The 19,412-nt window shown below is 35.0% G+C and overlaps 4 protein-coding genes and 2 long non-coding RNA genes across 11 annotated transcripts; 3 read left to right on the top strand and 3 right to left on the bottom strand.

Annotated features, from left to right (window-relative positions):
* The first annotated feature begins 27 nt into the window (after positions 1-27).
* Positions 28-1,955, top strand: LOC126868262 (endoplasmic reticulum resident protein 29). Of its 2 annotated transcripts, XM_050623548.1 has the most exons (4): positions 28-160; positions 247-511; positions 1,002-1,400; positions 1,476-1,955. In XM_050623548.1, the coding sequence occupies exons 2-4, from the start codon at positions 416-418 to the stop codon at positions 1,710-1,712; spliced, it is 732 nt and encodes a 243-aa protein (XP_050479505.1). In that variant the 5' UTR covers positions 28-160; positions 247-415; the 3' UTR covers positions 1,713-1,955. The 2 variants fall into 2 exon arrangements, with proteins under 2 accessions (XP_050479505.1, XP_050479504.1); XM_050623547.1 differs by having other exon boundaries at positions 160-511.
* LOC126868261 (ran-specific GTPase-activating protein-like) lies at positions 1,660-3,806 on the bottom strand. Its single transcript, XM_050623546.1, has 4 exons — positions 3,574-3,806; positions 3,183-3,340; positions 2,815-3,101; positions 1,660-2,722 (listed from the first exon to the last, which is right to left on the bottom strand). Exons 1-4 carry the CDS (start codon positions 3,586-3,588, stop codon positions 2,403-2,405), a joined length of 780 nt encoding a protein of 259 aa, XP_050479503.1. The 5' UTR covers positions 3,589-3,806; the 3' UTR covers positions 1,660-2,402.
* Positions 3,807-4,126: 320 nt separating this feature from the next.
* LOC126868255 (serine/threonine-protein phosphatase alpha-2 isoform) lies at positions 4,127-7,772 on the top strand. The gene is made up of 5 exons (XM_050623539.1): positions 4,127-4,370; positions 5,086-5,217; positions 5,333-5,563; positions 5,638-5,966; positions 6,105-7,772. Exons 1-5 carry the CDS (start codon positions 4,316-4,318, stop codon positions 6,345-6,347), a joined length of 990 nt encoding a protein of 329 aa, XP_050479496.1. The 5' UTR covers positions 4,127-4,315; the 3' UTR covers positions 6,348-7,772.
* Positions 7,106-10,647, bottom strand: LOC126868278 (uncharacterized). Its single transcript, XR_007690571.1, has 2 exons — positions 10,536-10,647; positions 7,106-9,505 (listed from the first exon to the last, which is right to left on the bottom strand). It is a non-coding gene; the product is annotated as an uncharacterized LOC126868278 (long non-coding RNA).
* LOC126868249 (T-box transcription factor TBX1-A-like) lies at positions 9,499-15,093 on the top strand. Of its 2 annotated transcripts, none has more exons than XM_050623534.1 (4): positions 9,499-9,897; positions 10,130-10,316; positions 10,478-10,729; positions 13,603-15,093. In XM_050623534.1, exons 1-4 carry the CDS (start codon positions 9,824-9,826, stop codon positions 14,104-14,106), a joined length of 1,017 nt encoding a protein of 338 aa, XP_050479491.1. In that variant the 5' UTR covers positions 9,499-9,823; the 3' UTR covers positions 14,107-15,093. The 2 variants fall into 2 exon arrangements, with proteins under 2 accessions (XP_050479491.1, XP_050479490.1); XM_050623533.1 differs by having other exon boundaries at positions 9,979-10,316.
* On the bottom strand, positions 13,738-19,243 carry LOC126868273 (uncharacterized). Of its 4 annotated transcripts, none has more exons than XR_007690565.1 (6): positions 18,512-19,243; positions 16,313-18,275; positions 15,651-16,221; positions 15,458-15,569; positions 14,005-14,151; positions 13,738-13,873 (listed from the first exon to the last, which is right to left on the bottom strand). It is a non-coding gene; the product is annotated as an uncharacterized LOC126868273 (long non-coding RNA). The 4 variants fall into 4 exon arrangements; XR_007690566.1 differs by having other exon boundaries at positions 16,313-16,872; XR_007690567.1 differs by lacking the exon at positions 18,512-19,243 and having other exon boundaries at positions 16,313-16,872; positions 18,142-18,501.
* Between the last annotated feature and the right edge of the window lie 169 nt (positions 19,244-19,412).

Below are 19,412 nucleotides of genomic sequence, written 5' to 3'. Positions count from 1 at the left end.
ATATAAATTATCACAAGTTGCGATTACGTTCGCTGACATGACGTAGGTACATCCTGTAACGCGCGGTTTCGTGTCCTTCTCTGATTCGACGACGGCAAAGCGCCGTATCTGCTTCTTTACCTGTATTTTATCAAGCCGTATTCGTGCTCTAGTATTTGAGGTTAGTTTTGAACGTTAACTAGGGAAAAAGCTCTCTATAACGAATCTACTTTTTTTAAGTGATAAAAAGCGCATCTCTTCTTTTAGTTACGTTTACGTATAATTGGCTGGTAACCTTATCAAAACATACAATAATCAAAGAACTGACTAATACACAAGACGTATCGCATTAAAGCCAAGGAATTCTGACCATTAAGTTGCCGGTCCTTAAGCGAAAAAGACGTTTAAAAAGTTATAGTCTCCCATCAGTTATAACATGCTTCCGTCAATTGTAGTACTTCTTGTTATCGGAATTGCAGCTGCCGAAGATTGCAAAGGATGTGTTTCTTTGGATTCTTATTCCTTTGACAAGGTACCTTAATCTTTTTAAATGTACGTTTCTTGGAAGAATTACTCATTTTATTTGTTGAATTACATTTATCTCAAGTAAGATATACCCAGTAGTTGTTCGAAAATGAACAAAATCAACTTACTAGATTCTTTTGTTTTTTTTACCTTGTTGATTAGACCATTTGTTCCCATAGTTACAGGACGCTTAGTTACATTAGAGACATGCTTATATTATAGAACAAAAAAATTTATGAAGTAAAAACATAATATCTATAAATGAATCAACATGGAAATAATAAGTGTATTTTAATATATTATTATTTAGTATCTTATTTAAAACAAATGAACTAATAAGTATTACTATTTCGATTACCAGAAACCGTTTGGTTTTTACGAATCTCATATTGATTTAGACATACTATTATGCAAACGATATTTTATATTTTATTATATTGAGATATTTATAAAAAATATTCCATGCTCCTATAGTAAATAAAGTATTTGTGACATAGGTGATACCGAAATTCAAAGCGGCAATTGTTAAATTCGATGTGGCATTTCCGTATGGAGAGAAACACGAACAGTACGCGCAAATAGCTGCAGGGACGAAAGATTCTCATGATCTATTGGTTGCTGAAGTGAGAGTGAAGGATTATGGCAATAAAGATAATTCTGATCTTGCCGCTCGCTATAAAATAAAGTCCAAAACATTCCCCGCTGTTCTTTTATTTCTTCAAGGAAAAACAGAACCAATTCCATTCGTTGCAGAAAAAGAAACTGATTTTACCGCGGATAGTATTAAGCGATTTATTAAAATGAAGTCTGGAATATATCTTGGTCTCCCTGGTTGTGTGGAACAATTAGATAGACTTGCAGAGGAATTCAGGACCAGCGGAGAAACGGAAAGGAAGGTAATATTACATAAATAACATAATTTATAAAATTATTATAAAAGTATGCAATTATAATTATTTTTTATTTCATAGGAGATATTAAACAAAGCTAAAGTCTTTGAAGGAACACTACCTGAAACGCAACGCGCTGCCGCAAAAGTTTATGTTAAAACTATGGAAAGAATACTAGAAAGAGGAGACGTTTTTGTTCAAACAGAACAAACTAGAATAGAGGGCATATTGAAAGGGAAATTATCAAATGAAAAGAAACGCACAATGGAAGAAAAACGTAATATCCTCCATTCTTTCTTATACAGAGACGAATTATGAAAAATTACCATCGTACAGTATTATAAATTTTGTTATGTATACTTTTGTAAAAATAGTGTCATATTAAAATCAAATATCCACTGATCGTTTTAAGTCCAATATCTTACAGCTCATTTTTTATAACTTAAAACGATACAGGTATTAGTCTGTACTGCATACATTCCAATATTTCAGACTGCAATTTATATAAATGTGAAAAGATTGAAGAAAACGTTTAAAAGAAATAAAATATTTAAAAGATCAGTTCCAAATTTTTTTAGAAATAATGTTCCCATAAATACTAAAATTTTAATATTATTACACACCAAAATATATAAAAACATATAAGTAGTATTTTTAAAAATTGAATAACATTTCAAATTATATAAATTCTCGCATATTCAAGATTAAATAGTTGTCCTACTTTTTAATTTCTTATTTCTGATGAATTTAACATATGTCAATTTATTCATCATAGTATAAATGCTAAAATATCCTTCATTAAGAAATCACTTATAACATATAACGATCGTATAAATATTGTCTTATTTATAAATTGAAAATTTGTTCAACCTGTCTATTAACGTCGTTGTTAAAATATTTTCCTACATTAAATTCAATGATCAAATATTTAAGCATATGCATGCATGTATGTTTATATTGGAATGTGCACTTATAGTTAGCATTTCTAATTCATAGAGATATAGATTTTTACTTCTTTTCCTCCACACCCTTAACTTGCAATTGTTCAAGTTCTTTAGCTACTTTTTCCATAGTTTCCCCATCTTTTATTTGTTTTTCAGAGGGTTCCACTTTTTCAGTTTCATTACTCTCAACTTTTAAATCTCCTTCTGTCAATTTGTTAGCTTGTTCTTCATTATCAGTACTTTCACTATAACTTACATCACTAGAAGGTTCACTATCACTCTCAACATGTTTTTCTTCAGTGTTATTTTTGCCAGCATATATTTCACACTCAGAGCCCACTATCTTCTTTGCCTTCTCAAAAGCTTCTTTCCAAACAGTTGCATCTATAGCAAAAAATATCAATAACAATTATATTAATAATTGATATTTTAAATTTTATCCACATTGTACATTTGCTCATTAATAATATATTTACTTTCTGCATTTGCAAATCTTATGGCAAGTAATTCTGGCTTAAGTTGTTCATCTGCATAGTCAGCAAGTACACTCCATACCCATGCTCTATCACTACCACAATTGGGTTTCAATTCCATCCAAGGAGTTACAAAATGATTAGCACAAATTTTAAGTGTTTTATCTCTACGCATTACAACTCTTACTGTATTTTTTGTTTTATGTCTTAATAACTTCACCTCTCCAGTACCACGTTCTTTCCACTCTGCTGGATTATTAGAAGAATCATAACGATATAATTTTGCTCTCCTACAAATAAAATAATATACACAAATATTAGATAAGAAACTTATAATATATATTTTAATGACTCTTGACATTTGAATTTACATTTTTATCATTTCAACTTCATCTTCTTCATTATTAGATACTTCTATTAATGGCAAAGAAATTATTGGTTCAAAATGTACGTCTACTTCGTTAGTTTCTTCATCATTTTCTTGAGTTTCACAGTTAACATTCTTCACATCAACATGATCTCCATTTAGCTATAAATCAACGCAGAGTATTTTATAGATATTGAAAAAGGATATTGAAAATAAAATTTGTTAAACCAATTAAAAGTATACGATTTATAAGATCGTGTTTTGTTTCTATAGACGCGACAATATAACCTACAGCGTCATTTGAAAAATTTTAAATAAATTACAATAAGCTTATTCATTACTGTATTGAATAATAATAATCTAGAGAGAATTATAAAAATAAATGTTATATTTACCACGTTTTCTGGCATTGTTTATCAATTTTACAAGAAAGATTATGCGACCACGTATCAAATACCACTAACTTCGACCTGTTTGATACCAAACTGTGATGTAGTATGATAAACCTCCATGATAACTCGTAGATATGTGTTTGAAATGATAATTATTCCCTATGCAATAAGAACTAAATACTGAAGAATTTTCAAATTAAAACTGTAAATAAAATTATTTACAAATATATTATCCCCCAATTTATTAAAATTAATAAATTTCAATAAATGAAATAACTTTAAATAATCTAGGGAGTTTCACTATCAATTTGTTTAGCACAAAATTTCTCTAGAGTATACAAGTACAAAATGCATTAATTTGATTTGTATACTTAATAGTTTTTAATTACTAGATCTAAATTGAAGAAATTTGACAGATTCGATTACGATTGTTCTAATAATCGATAGTATCGATATTACTAATATTTCCCTTTTCGTAATAATTGTATGATCGAGTATATATTCTGGTTTGTTCGATAAATCGACCAGTCGAACTCTATCGAACAGGAAAAGCTCGAATTTAGAGAGGGGGTAAAAGGGAGTGGAGTGCGCGGTTGTCCGGGCGGCCATTGCGGGTACATTGTCCGAAACCGCGAATGCAATTGAGTGCAGCTTGCCACACTAGTGAAATCCACGAAAATCAAAGGTCATCCCCAAAAGAAGGTGCTCCGTGTGAAGCCCGGGACGCGCACAAAACCCCGGCCCGATGGCTGAATCAGACAAACTTAATATTGACAACATCATAGCTCGGCTCTTGGAAGGTAAAGCTGCTCACTTGCCCTCCTTGAGGGAGGGGGAGGGGGGGGGGGGGGGGGGTGATGGGACCTGAACTGTCTCCCGCGTCACCCTTTGTTATAACTTCTTCAAACACGTAGTCCCTTACAATTTAAGTTGAACATTCGGCTGAAGATATTGCGTCTTTCGTTTTTCTTTTCATTCTTTTATCTTCTTCTTAGGTATCTGGTTTCTTTGATCGATTACGCAACTATCTTTAAATATAACCGATCTTAAATATTTTACACAAACCGACAATTGTTTGTTTACATGAAGTGAGATTGGCAATGTAATAGAAATCACTAGTTCTTGGATAAGACTCTTGCCTTGAGCTTGAATGATTGCTGCAATATACTTTGTAATTTTTAATTTTACTTCTACTTGTCTCTATTATTTATAAAAGGATCCTAAAATGTATTAATAAATTAAACTGATTCATTCAAGAAGTTGTTCACTGTTAATGTTATAAAAAAAGTATAGTTTTGTATTACATACGAAAAGATGGATATATATTAAACTTCTTGAATATTTGATTTGCGTCCTCTCAATGTAGGGACTGTTATTTATGTCTGTTGTACAGAAAATCACTCTTCTTTTAAGTTTTTTTTTTTATCATGTATTTACAAGCTGCTTATAAAATTTGAGAATAAATTCTATTATATTTCATTGTACTTATTGCATGAAGATATTTTAATCTTATAGTGCGGGGAGCCAGGCCAGGGAAAAATGTACAATTAACAGAAGGAGAAATAAAAGGACTTTGCCTGAAGTCACGTGAAATTTTTTTATCACAACCTATTTTGTTAGAACTTGAAGCACCGCTTAAAATATGTGGTAAGTTATTTTTTATTATAATTCATACTTCATTTTTTTATTTTATTATGCACATATAAGTATGTATGTCAAGATATTTCAGGCAATAAGAAACAAAACGAATTTTACTTTTAAGGTGATATTCATGGGCAATATTATGATCTACTACGACTATTCGAATATGGTGGATTTCCACCAGAGAGTAACTATCTGTTTCTAGGAGACTATGTTGATAGAGGAAAACAGTCTTTAGAGACAATTTGTCTCCTCCTTGCCTATAAAATCAAATATCCTGAGAACTTCTTTTTACTTCGTGGAAATCATGAATGTGCATCCATTAATAGGATATATGGATTTTATGATGAATGTAAAAAATTACGTTTAAATGTAGCTTATTATAAAATGTTTGAATCTTAATCCTTACATTCTGGTATTATTCAGGTAAACGACGTTACAATATTAAACTATGGAAAACATTTACGGATTGTTTCAACTGCTTACCTGTTGCGGCAATAGTTGACGAAAAAATATTTTGTTGCCATGGTGGCCTTAGTCCAGATCTACAAAACATGGAACAGATCAGACGTATTATGCGACCAACAGATGTACCTGATCAAGGCTTATTGTGTGATCTATTATGGTCTGATCCAGACAAAGATACAATGGGTTGGGGAGAAAATGATCGTGGGGTATCATTTACATTTGGAGCTGAAGTAGTTGCCAAATTTTTACATAAGCATGACTTTGACCTTATTTGTCGTGCTCATCAGGTATGTATGTCATGACATATACAGAACTTTTAATTTTCGTATATTATTCGTGTAAGACTTTATTTTTCAAATGTTATTATGATCGTGTAATTTCAATAAATTCTGAAAATATTAAGTAAAAATCTATGAAAATTTTAGGTGGTAGAAGATGGCTATGAATTTTTTGCAAAGAGACAGTTAGTTACCCTGTTCTCAGCACCAAACTACTGTGGCGAATTCGATAATGCTGGAGCTATGATGTCCGTTGATGAAACTCTCATGTGTAGTTTCCAAATTCTAAAACCAGCTGACAAAAAGAAATTAACGTACGGTGGCCTGAATGCAAATAGACCAGTGACTCCCCCACGAGGCGGTGGAAACAACAAAAGCAAGAAGAAGTGAAATCCTTAGATTTGTTTCTCATCCTTTTTTTTTGAACGTAACGTTTAGAACTTCAAAATAACTCCCTTAAAACCCTCAGTCTTTTAAGACATTAAGTTCTTGTAAGAGAAAAGATGTTATTGTTATTATTTCCTAGTATCGCTACTATTATTATCAACGCTATTACCATATTATTTTCGAATTTATCATGAATTCCGCTCACACATTAATGATCACACTTTAAGTAAAAGAAAATCCCGGAGGGGCGTAGTTTGTTAAGCGAAAGATAAACAAAGAAATTCTTCATTAAAATAGAACAGTTCAAAGAGGGGAGAAATGCTATTAAATGGGTGTCTATAAAAAATTAACAGTAAGTTCAGTTATTGAAGATTAGATTAGAAATTCTATTAGAAGTATTGTTACAAAATACAAGAAAATTTCATGACGAATTCATTCTTAATTCTTTGCTTAACATTTTCTTTGGCGTTTTTATAGAATAAACAATTAGAAATTGCAATATCACTGATCAGAATATCATGACATGGTACAATTGATGTAATATTAGACACAATTTTATTGTGCTATTTCTTCGCTTTGATGGCATGCATAACTACCTTATGTTAATGATAATATATGAATACTATCGAATACATAGTGGTTCTTAATGACATAAGTTCCAAGTGTGATACATAATTTTGGCTTTGTTATATTTCTGTAAATTGCACAAAATTTGTAAGTAACATACAGATACGACTTTCATAAAGAGACCGTTTTTGTAGAATGTGCTTTTGTAATTAAATTTTTATAAATCGCAAAAAAACAGAATGTTTTAGCTATTCAGTAAAAATCGATTTCAATGAATATTTTTAAAAGAAAAAAGACTTATATATATATATATATATATACACATATATATATTCCTTATTTATACCTGTATCCCAAAATAAATTTATGATATACAAAGTATCGTGTATCCGTGAAGTTTCACTGGATTCTTCATGACATGCATTGCATTACTAATTTTCGGGAGGAAATGGTAATGATAGAACTACTATAAAAGCAGGCTGTAAATGTGTATAATGCAAGTAGCGAAGTTATGCATATATATACATACAATTTAAAAAACAAGGAATGTAAGAAGAAACCCCGATTTGTAAGGATTCATCATATAAACATTAACGGTCCCTTTTGTCGGGAATAATTTCACTAATCTCATGTGACCACATTTATATTTTATTATCGATCTTGTTCAGTCCCTTGACATACTCTTCATGTATCATGTAGGTCGTAAAACTATTTTTCAGTGATGTCACCACTACGAATCGTATGTAAGAAGAAATCATAAGGTACTGTTCTGTAAAAATTAGCGCAACAAACACCTGTCATCCGCCTCCCTTGTACTTGTACATTAATTTCTATCTTCTAAATAAAACTCACAAAAAAGCATTCATTTACCTCTTTTGTTCTCATTTATGCTTAATATCTTTAGTCACCATCTTATATATATCCATTTTTTCATGCTTTATAGAATCATCTTGTCCGATTCTTAATTTGTTCACGAGACATTTTATACGTATGTACTTACATATATATACCTGAAAAGCTACTGGTACTATTAATCATATCGTTGCGAAAAGAATGTCCAATAATACAAATTTGTAATACACACATATTTAATTATACAAATCTATTCGTTTTTCCAAATACAGAACTTTATTATTAATTTGATTAGATACTTTAGCAGCTTAAATCGATATAGGTTCAGGTCCATGCTAAAGTAATAAGTACAATCTGATTAGATACTCGATAATCTTAACAGTTCAAGACAGATACATATTTCGATATTTGAAGTTTTGGAATGACGAAATTTCATATATGGTGGACATGTATGTTATGTATGAACTGCTAATAATAAATCTCTAAAGTTCTAAACGAACACCGATTTTTAAAACTAGTAATAAAAGTAATGCACAACTACCGTTTGTAAATAATTACAGGAATTGGAAATATAATAACTTCAGAATATACAGATGTTTGTACTTATAACATTTTTCCAATTAGTGTGATGCGATGTATTACAGGAATGAAGAACTTTTAGCTAAAAAATGATGTCGTTCCCTTAAATTGCTACTTCTTAAATTCTCTTCCAAAAAGTGCTTCGATTTAAAAACAATATGTACATAAAAAATTTTAAATAACGGTCAGATAATCTAACTTCGTAATTGATAAGAAAAAGATAAAGATCTATATATGTAGATCGTCTAATCGATAATCACTTGTTTACTTAATGTTGAACTAAAGTCTGCTACGAATGTTTGATTGTTTAAAAGAAAAAAAAAAGAATAGGTTCACATAATTAGACAGATTCCCACAAAGAAGACCGTGAAAGAATAATAATACGTAAAGAAAATTAACTTATATCGTTGTGACGCGGTATCACCGAATCAACACCTCGTTGTAATCAATTAACCCTGATGGTTTAACGTCGAGGTACACGAGAGACGAGCCTCGTCCCTGAGAGCGTACCGTGCTACCCCCGAGTGTTTGCCCCGTCCTCGAAGACTCCGCCTTTTGGCACGGGATTCAGAGGAAGAGGATGTAGTTAGCATCTTGTGAACGCAAGTTAGCCTAGCGTGGGTGTCCGCGTAGGAGGATCTTTGAGAAACCCCTCCTTCCTCGTGGAAACTTTCCCTTCCTCCCGATCCTCCTCTCCACGTTTCTCGATCGGTTTTACCTCAGAGAGAGGAAACCGGCAGAAAGGAGAGGAGGAGATTCCTGTGAAAAGAGAGAGGGCATAGATCGGAGAGTGATGTCTCGATGATAAGCCACGAGGTGTAGTCGACTCGGGGGAGTTCTTTCTGATTCATCCGATGCCGCGTTCACGCCACGGCTTTAAACCTTGTCAGCGTTCGGATCTCGAGGTGAAGACAAGTCCTGTTGACGAGAGGTGTGAGAGCCCGTCGACGATGTCGAGCAACCTCTGATATTCGCTCAGGATCTCGAATCTCGCTGATTGCCTCAAAACGCTTAATGAGCGGTTACGAAAGATAAGCATTCTACGAATCTCGTTCACCGATTCCTTTTTTTCCTTCTATGTTCCGACGTCGACAAACGGTATCCCCATCTGCACGTGTCGTCCGATTGTTTTATACGTATCTGTTGCTCGACCAACGAAAACACTGCGAACAAAAGTAAAAGAAATTCTATAAGTGCTTATACGTGTTGTGACAGTTTCGTTACTTATTATGGGAACACTGGGTGATTGTGTTTAAATTGTGCAATTAACATTCGTCAAAGCATTATGTAATTAAAGGAAAGATTCTTTGCAATTATAAGTGAACCTAGTGTTATAGTTCGATAGTTTTGATAAAACAAAAAGTAAATTCACGCATAAAACTTCGAGGGAACTATCCTGTTGATGAAACTTAAGAATCGGTAAAAATGCAACAGCAACATGATCAACGACACGATATTACCGCCGATTGTTGTTATCAGCAATGGGCTTCTCATCATCAGAGTCATCATGCTCAACCTATAACGAATGTACCGTCCCCAATGCAACAAATGGAAGGTACTTTCATCATTTCTTAATCACGAACGTCATTCAAAATATCCAAGATGTTTCTCTTAATATTCTGTAACATTATCTCAGCATGTTTGCAATCAGCGGGAAGAGTGAAACGATCCCGCAGTCCAACTTCATCGAAGGCATCCCTAACTCCGCACGTCACGAATTCATCGATTTCTTCATCGACTGCTGTCCAATCCCGTAATGATAGCAACAATAACAATCATAATCACAGCGATCATCATCCAAGCGAGAATGGCGCAAATTCGACGGAAGAAGCTAGCTCGAAGAGGCCTCTTCATCCTGCTCTCGTTGGTGCTGGAGCTGCATTGGAAGCGAAACCCCTTTGGGAAGAATTTCATCAATTGGGAACGGAAATGATAGTCACTAAAGCTGGAAGAAGAATGTTTCCTACTTTTCAAGTATTACGATAGTTGCTTTTTATATTTAACTGTACATGATACAAAAGGATAAAGACTGCGTGCCTGTCTAATAGAAATTTTTTTTTTTTATTTATCTGTTGAAATTACAATCAATTCTCGCGTTGAGAATCGTCTAATAGAAATGAATCCTTAATTTACAGTGTCGATTTTTCGGTTTGGACCCCACTACCGACTACCTTCTAGTGATGGATTTCGTACCTTGCGACGACAAGAGGTACAGATACGCTTTTCACAGTAGCGCTTGGGTAGTTGCTGGTCGCGCGGATCCAGTCTCACCCCCCAGGATTCACGTACATCCTGACAGTCCTGCGAGTGGAGCTCACTGGATGAAGCAGCCAGTTTCCTTCGACAAACTGAAACTGACTAACAATCAACTCGACGACAACGGACATGTGAGTGATATCTTGCTTATTCTTGTTGTATAATTATTCTTTAAACTTTAAACGATGAATCTGAAACCAGACTTGCTTTATCGCGAAGATGTTTGGATGGCGAACCGAAATGATTATAGAGCAGCGTAATTCATTATGAAAGTAACACAAAAGAGAAACACCTAAGCAATATAATGTAGAATGAGGGATGCAAGGGAAGTCTCCGCTGTAGTATCGCGTTCCATGTGTTTGTCGTTTACGGACGAGTTCGCCTTAATTGACCTGAGATACGAGCCTGTCTTCCGCGAGAAATTACAACGGCGCTACCGACACGCGGTAAAGTTTTACGAGATAATTCGTCTTTTAATGTTCCATCGTTCTTTCTTTTTCCCTTTCAACGATTCACTTTTACGTTTAATGAATCCCGACCGTAAAAAGATCCGATTTCGTTTATGACGCATACTCGTATTTCTTGAATAATTTCATCCGGCGCAAAAATGAATTGAATGGATGTTGAATGAACGAAAAACCATCGGTCGTTAAACAGTAAATCGGCTACGCTGCATAGTACGACAATGAAGCATGGTTCCATTGGAAGCTATTATCGTCTTACGAGTAATTAGTAGCAATAATTGTTTTAACACGTTGTTCAGATTTATGTCTTGTTGGCAGATGAAGCTTTATCGCTAAGGAAACGAGTCATTGACTTTATTTTCTTTAGGATTATTCTTATAAAAAATGAATGCTGTAAATAATTAAATTAGGAAAATTATAGTAAACCACTTCGTGCTATTTCATTGACATATAGATTTGAATATTAGTTTAGGATTGTAATTGCTAGTATTGGAACTCTATCACTAGCTTTCGTCGTATTTCTACTGAACACACTCCCACTTTGTGTACTCTTTACATCTTCTCTTGTCCGCGCCTTATTAATCCTGTTCTCCTGTCGCCACGCAGAACGGCAATAGAAACTATACCGCACGTAAAGTAATGTAAACATATGTAATATAAACTAAGCCGTGGAAGCCCTGGGAAAAGACGGTAAAACTTTGGTGTTTACGATTTTTAAAAGAATTACCAGCGTAAAAGAATTCTTCATTCTTATAGCGTAGAAAATTATAAATGTGAAAGTATATAGCTATTTGGGAAGTTGGTTTACTTAACCAACCACTTAAATTTCATTAAACTAAAAAATTACTTAACAGAAAATTATTTTACTATCAACTCTAGATAAAACATTCTAACTAAGGGGACAGTATATGTCAAACAATTACCTAGAGTGAAAGACAAATTTGTTTTGCAGTTGATGCTAAACTTAAATTTCATAAAATTAAAAAATTAGCTAATATAAAATTATTCTGTTACTCCGTGTATGCTACGAAACAGGTAGCGTCAAGCAATCAGGGAAAGTATAAAGCAGTGAACAGTAATTTGTTACAATCTACTGTTCACATGCCTCGAACCTCGAAAAATTCTTCCATTCTTCTTAACCCTCGTTCTTCTTCATTATGTCCTAATGCACCTGCAGTTGTGCCAAAAATAATCGTCCCTACGTATCCGTGCCAAATTCAACGTGTCAGGCACCATTGCAAATGAAGTGTTTCAGTGTTGAGGCGTATTGGCATACTGATTAATGAATTTACCTTCGGTTGATTCGTCAGTCGCTAATCAGTGAGAGAACGGGTGTGCGCAACCTTCGAACTGTCATAATATCCACCAAACGCGATGTCACAACTCATCCTCCCCGGATTGGTTTCAATTTGGTTGCTCTTAATTCTCATCCATTTATTTCAAAAATTGCACGATCACACGGTTGTCCAACGTATGATCGATTATTCCAAATGCAAATCAATCGCATCCGGAAATTTTCTCTAAGTTCTATCTGTGGCTCAATATTCAACTACGAGACAAAAACAGTACAAATTTTGCACATATATCATTCGACAGCAGATAAGAAAATACGGGATTATTTTCATCGGACGGATTTTCTTGACGAACACCGTACGCTTTCAAAACACGGAGACTCTTTAGTTCGCGTTCCGTTCGAAAATTTATTGCGTTTCGCGCAGAAAGAATTTTGACTCGTGGAGGGTGACCCTTCTTTCACGCGCTATGGAACAGTTTGTTCCTTTAATTGCGCTTGGAAAGACGTGCCACCGGGTTTTATAAAAAAGTTGGAATCCAGCGTTGAAACGCTCAACGATCTCAGTTTCTTAATTGGTGGTTTTGTACTTTCAAATGCTTTCAGCGAAGAAAAGAGTTCAAAACAAGTTTGAAAATCATAGAAAATTCTGTCGCAAACTTTAATTTTTAAAATACTTCAAATGGAAATCAGAAAGGATCATCTTAAGAAGATAGACGAGTGGAATGTTGAAACAATGGCAACCAAAATTGCATATCCGAAAAAATTTAGTTGCCGGTGTCAGGCCACACACATATTCTGTATTGTGAGGATGACCCTTTTCCTCCCTCCTTCCTTCTGCACTCCATTTTCTGTGTATTCAAAGAAACACATGCCCTAGCTCACATATGCCGGTGTGCGAGAGGAATGACGAGGGTGTCGGGTTGCCAGAAAGAATCGGGGGTTAGTTTTTACACTAATTAGTCACCGAGTCTCTTGTGGCTGTCAAACATTGTGACCGCCCCCCTGCGGTTGTCCTTCCTCTAAGAGGAAGAAGGTCCTCATGTGTGCTTTTTTTTATTCATTTTCTTCTTTGCTTCTTTTCACCCGTTACGACCACTATGTATCAATAATATATTACACCATAAGATCATAGGAAAGCTTCACATACTTTCTCATAAGTAATTTTATTTAAGAATTTAATTAATTCTTACCTAAATCTTTATATATCCAATATAAGTAACAATTATTTTATTATTTTACGTTACAGATAATCCTGAACTCGATGCATAGATATCAGCCACGATGCCACGTAGTGGTTGCACCATCGCCGCCGGGTTCCGCTCCCGATCCTCGTACGGAGAATTTCAAAACTTTCACCTTTCCGGAAACGCGATTCACTGCGGTCACAGCTTATCAAAATCATCGTATCACGCAACTCAAAATTGCTAGCAATCCATTTGCGAAAGGTTTTCGTGACTGTGAATCGGATGAGTGTGACTCTGTCGCAGTTTCAAGTATGCAAAATCCTGCAAAGAGACCTGCAACAGGAAGTGCCAGCGTTTTGACATCCAACTACGTAAACACGATACCCACCGTACAAATTCCAAGCATATCGAGCCAAGAACATCATCAATTTTACGGTGCGACCGCAGCAGGACCTTGGACTTACCCTGGACACCATGGACAACCAACTGCACACATGAATTCGGTTCACTATCCTGCGCATCCTCATCATCCCCATACTGGGCCCTCATTGTATGGGCCACGATAATTCGGATCTCTATTTTCTTGGGAATTCATGAAAGTTTCGGTGAAACTGTGAACAATTGTGATTGTGATTCAAAGTAGATTTTTATACGATAAATGCTTACTGCTAAATTGCTCGGTGAAAGTATCTATAAGGTGAAGAAGATAAAATTATTTAATTAAAACTAGAATAGCCAAAAATGATGCTTTGGTTTTAATCGAGTGCCAAAGTTTTATCATAATACGTCGCGTGATAGAAAATAAGTATTACGCGAAGTATAAGCTTAACAAATTGTGCCTTAATAGAGAAATAATAACGAGAAACACTTATCAAAGTTATACCAAAGATAATGTTGATTAGATTTAAATATATAATATACAGTTACTTAAATTATATGTAGTGTACCTTTGTAGATAAGAAGATATAAAGAACAATTGTAAATTGAGAGTAATGATACGATCGATAATGGCATACATCTCGTGACGCAAGGTCCCTAGATAAATCATTATTATTTTCATAAACGTACTTACTATTTATTTAAAAATACTTAATATTTAATGATTCGTATATGTAAAATACTAGGATATTTGTAAGATTTATCGAAGATGCTTACATTAAAATGATGATTTACTAGAGGATCTTGCAAAAGTACAAGAGAGAAAATTAAAGTTCCATTGGTGTTCACGATGATCAAATCGCGTGATACAAATCGGTGGTGTCGTAGGTCCGTAGCGGACTGGTTGAGAAAGAAAGTGCCTTTTGTAGGAGCAAAGTGCATCTATTTATACAGGGTGTCTGAAATGCCAAACGAGCCTAAAACGCTCTCGAGCCAAGACGGGAAAGTAAACGCACCGTGACAACCCATGAGAGAGCTTGGCTACTAAGTGCCTTAATAAATTATTCTCCAAGTATCGTGTACCATTGTGTTTCGAAACTTTCTTGCCTTCTTATGTTACACAACGTATTCGAAAAAATGGAAACTCTATAAAGTAAACGAGAATCTAAAGCCAAGTACTTGAGTTTAAAGTTAACCATTTCACAACCTCTTACGAATTCCTTTTCCCGTGATTTCCTTGTGGTCGAATGACGCGTATATAAGTGAACATTTTTTCTCGAACTGCTCTTTTCAAAATTTGTCAAAGAAGTTTTCAAATGTTTGCTCGAATTGTTTTACCAAACGTTCACATAAACGTAGTATGTACACGACTTGACATCGGGACTGTTAGAAATGACAATCTAATGCCAACAAAGCGAAGTAGCATAGAATTTGAGCGTCTCAGTCTGTCGGTTCCTAAGCGTAGAAAAACGGGTGGACCGACGTGCACCATGATTGATGGCGACGCGAAGAACCTCGTTGTGTAAACATATTATATACCGTATCCTTAATGACTCTCGGTGAACATCTTCCCTCGTGCATTCACAAAACGTTTTGCAGTCATTCATGACCCGCACATGTTTCCGCAATGAATAAAAATAAGAGCAGAAACCTGGATTGAAACGAGCGAAGTAACTATTATTATTCAAATTGATATTGCATTAATTTTGAATGTGTGTGTATCAATTTGTACCTTTGCAGTTTCTTTCTTTGATTTTTAACCCAATGCTCCTTTCTAGCCAGAGTAAAACATAAAGAAACAGATGATCAGCCAGTTGTTACATTCTTAACACGTTTCTATTACTCCTTGTTGAAAAGAAGCAGATCGTGTTCCAAGATTTTCGACACATGTCCATAAAAAATGAAACTTTCTCTCAACTGGAGATGGCAAAAGCAGAAGTAAAGAAGGGAAGATGAAATCTCATGTTTCGAGAGAACCGGTGCAAGCATAGACTTTTCGTCTACAGAGAGACCGCGCTTATCGGTGACGCGTGACGGCGCCGGTAATAAAAAGGGGCGGCCGTCGGCCTATCTTCGCTCATTCTTTCATCTTCCTCGTAGGTACTAGTCCCGTGGAAGTTAACCCCTAACCCTTGACGGGGTTAGTTGACATTGCGCTGCTGGTGGCACCGCTGTTCGCGAGAACCAGCTGTTCTCGAAGATCTACCTTTCAGAAACTTGAAAGGACGCCTTTCTCGATAAGCGGGACACCGGCGACGTTATAATGATAATTCATCGGTTAATAAGTATAGCTATGAATATGTCTAAAAAAAAACAAAGACATTTTTTTAATAAATAATCATAGAAGATAGAAAGTGGAGGATCGAACAGAAATATCTGTAAAATAATAATTACTTCAACGTTGTAATATTCGTGAATCTATATAAATTTTGCGTTCTATCTTAAAAAAAGGAAGAAAAGACTCCCAACGAAGCATCTGGAATTTGTCACTTATCCTTCGACCACCCAAATACGGTATCTTTGAACAAAGATTCTATCCACTGAATGATATCCCGTATAAGATGAAACGACAGGTTGCGCTAGAAATAAGGAGAATAAAATGACAGATAGCAGTCTAGAGAAAGCGACTGCTTAATAAATTTCGCTAATTTTCCGGTAGTAGCTTGTTGGTCTCGGATCAAAGACCGACAAATGAATCGCTCAGTAGATAGAAGAAAAAAAGGCGAGAAATAGGAAGAAAAAGCAAGGAAGAGCGTGCATCCGTAAACCGAAACATCTTGGGGTGAGGTCTTGCGTTATCCCACGGGCTATGAATCCGTCATCGCTAGCTACCAGAGGGAATACTGCGTATACGTGCAACGACTGCCAGGGCTTTTATAGTTTCCATGCAGTTTGATATAACCAAACGGTTTTTAAACCTTCAACAAGAACTGCGCTTTACTTTCAACCAGCCACTGGAACACAAAAAAGATGAAAGCTCCTGAATAGTGTAGATGAATGAACAACGGTTGAATTTTTTGATACATAGTTCTTTCATTGGTTTTCAAGCCTTTCTTCATAATATTTCGACAAAAATGAAGATTAGTTCATACATTAAGTGGGACGAATAAGCTTACGTTAACGAATAAGAAATAACTATAATTATAAAATTCTCTCTTTGTGATCTTGAGATACTTAAAGAGAATAGAAGGAAATACTTTCTCAGGGGTTTTGTCAATTTTATGAAAAACAAAAAGAACATTTGTTATTTCGAGAGATAGGGAGAGGTTTCCGTTTCGGTGCAAAGCTCTCAAAAGAAGAGAAGCGTGTAGATCTAGTGTCTCGTACGACGGTGGCGTATACGACGAGCAGAAGTTCATATCCTGCGGTACCAGCCACACGAATATGGCTGCAATGACAGATTTACAGATTCCAGCCATCGGGCTGGTCGCTTCTTCGAGATTCTTAAAGCATACGTTCAGCGAGCGAGATGTGCCTTGGATGGTCCGAGTGCGCGTCAAATCGCACCTCGACTGTTTATGCTTTACGTCTGCAACCTTCGTCTCTGTCTACTTCTTAAATTTCTTCGTCGTCACCGCCCTTCTTTTGCTCCATGTGACTCGCGTTTTATTTAAGTATTGAAATCTTGAAAACTCGGTTTAACAGTTCTTGTACTTTTTCAAACCAATTTGTCAATTTTTTATATATATTACATTAAAACAGTGATTCTATTGTTCAAACCAATATTAAAGTTATAGTCTTAATTTACAAAAAAATGTATTTTTGAATTCAAAATCTAAAAGAGGAAATTCATTGCACGGTAACCGAAATTAAGCATCAAATACAGCATATAATTGACATTGAAAAAGTAACGAGCATCGTCGTTAGCTTGTGCTCGAGTCTTATTAGCAACAATAAAATCGGCCGCTTGTCGACTCATCCTTCTTAATTGCACGACGACAGGTGACTTGGAACAAATATGATTTAAAATTGGATTTCATCGTAAATTTAACTTCGTGCCAAAATGTTGCAAATGTTCCAAATTTTTCCTCCCTTTTTTCGACACACGCATTGCTTCCTAAACCGTATCCTTGATAAAAATGAATTTTATTGAAATATGCATGATAGGAAGAAAACAGGAAGAAAGACGGACATATCTGTTAGCGCCATGAAAACTGTCCAAGCAAGCGAAGTACCCGAAGACAGACACTGACCGTGAACTGCGAGACCTAAAAGAAGTTTACCTTATGTCGTAAATAGAGGGACGTCTTTCTTACGTACGAAGTTGACAGAACCACGTGCTCCACAAACTTTCGAAGAATCTCAATCTTTCGTTTAAGCTTTATGTTAAACTTCGTGAGCTTTCGTTATTTTATAGCTGAAATGTGTCTTCATCTATATATGTGTGTGTGTGTGTGTGTGTGTGTGTGTGTATTCTATTTATAAAATTTTGTATAACAATTAATATGACATAAAATCATGATCAATTACACTAATGCTATTCAAATAAATGAATGAGTCAATGTTTTTACAGAATTCTCTCGGCACTATTCGATACTTGTTAATTCTGCGAAAAAACTACAGTAAAAGAGGAGTAGTACGCATAAGGTGAACCTCAAAAGATTTTCGCTGTAACATAGTCGGCAGGCATATCCTATCTCGCCGCTGGAATCCTCATATGTCTTTCATCGTGCCTTTCCAACACCTCGGAACCTCTCGGATCATTTTGCTCGGTCTCTCTTCCTCTTTTCTTCCGAGAGTCCATGTCTCAAGCCACGGCAATACGAGAAGGCAATCATATCCCATCCCACTGTCCCAGCTCGACCAAAATATCACTTCGACTACTTACTGAGTGGCCAAAACCAGGGCCGTGTTTGCGCGGTGTGTCGATCACCCCATTGAACTTCTATTCTGCGCTAATTACTCACTCGGCTGCATTGCGTGTTGCGATGACATCGAACGATTCTGACTTTTTCTTTGAGTTCTTATTTATAATGTGAAAGCGAATTTTCTCAGTCCTATTACATTTACTCTACAAATACCATACTATACTCATACTTCATCGAAACTTGCTGTCAATTTTATGCCTACGTAGATCGAAAGTTATTTATTTCAAAAATATTACAAATAGATTGTTGCTTTTATTTGAGATATTTGAAAGTACATTTAGCCTATATCATTTTATAATACAACAATATGTCAATTACCTTTTAATGATTTATTATTCTGTCCATTTTCCTTTTTGCTCAAATTAATGTATTTGTATAATTTTTAATTCAAATAAGAGAACCAATCACATACTATTTTTTTTAACGTTTTAGTTATTACATCTAAAATTTTTTACATTCACAAATTACACACTATTGTGTAAAATGTATGATAATAAGATAATAATAAAATATTAACAATATTGGGACAAAGTTAATTAAATCTCAAATTAGTTTAGTCAGATTTAGTAAATCCTAATTGTAGACATATAATGGCGCCACATGACATGGTTGAAGGATGTATTACC

The sequence above is a fragment of the Bombus huntii genome, chromosome 8 (assembly GCF_024542735.1).
Source record: "Bombus huntii isolate Logan2020A chromosome 8, iyBomHunt1.1, whole genome shotgun sequence".
NCBI lineage: Eukaryota > Metazoa > Arthropoda > Insecta > Hymenoptera > Apidae > Bombus > Bombus huntii.
This window is presented reverse-complemented; position numbering and strand designations above follow the sequence as displayed.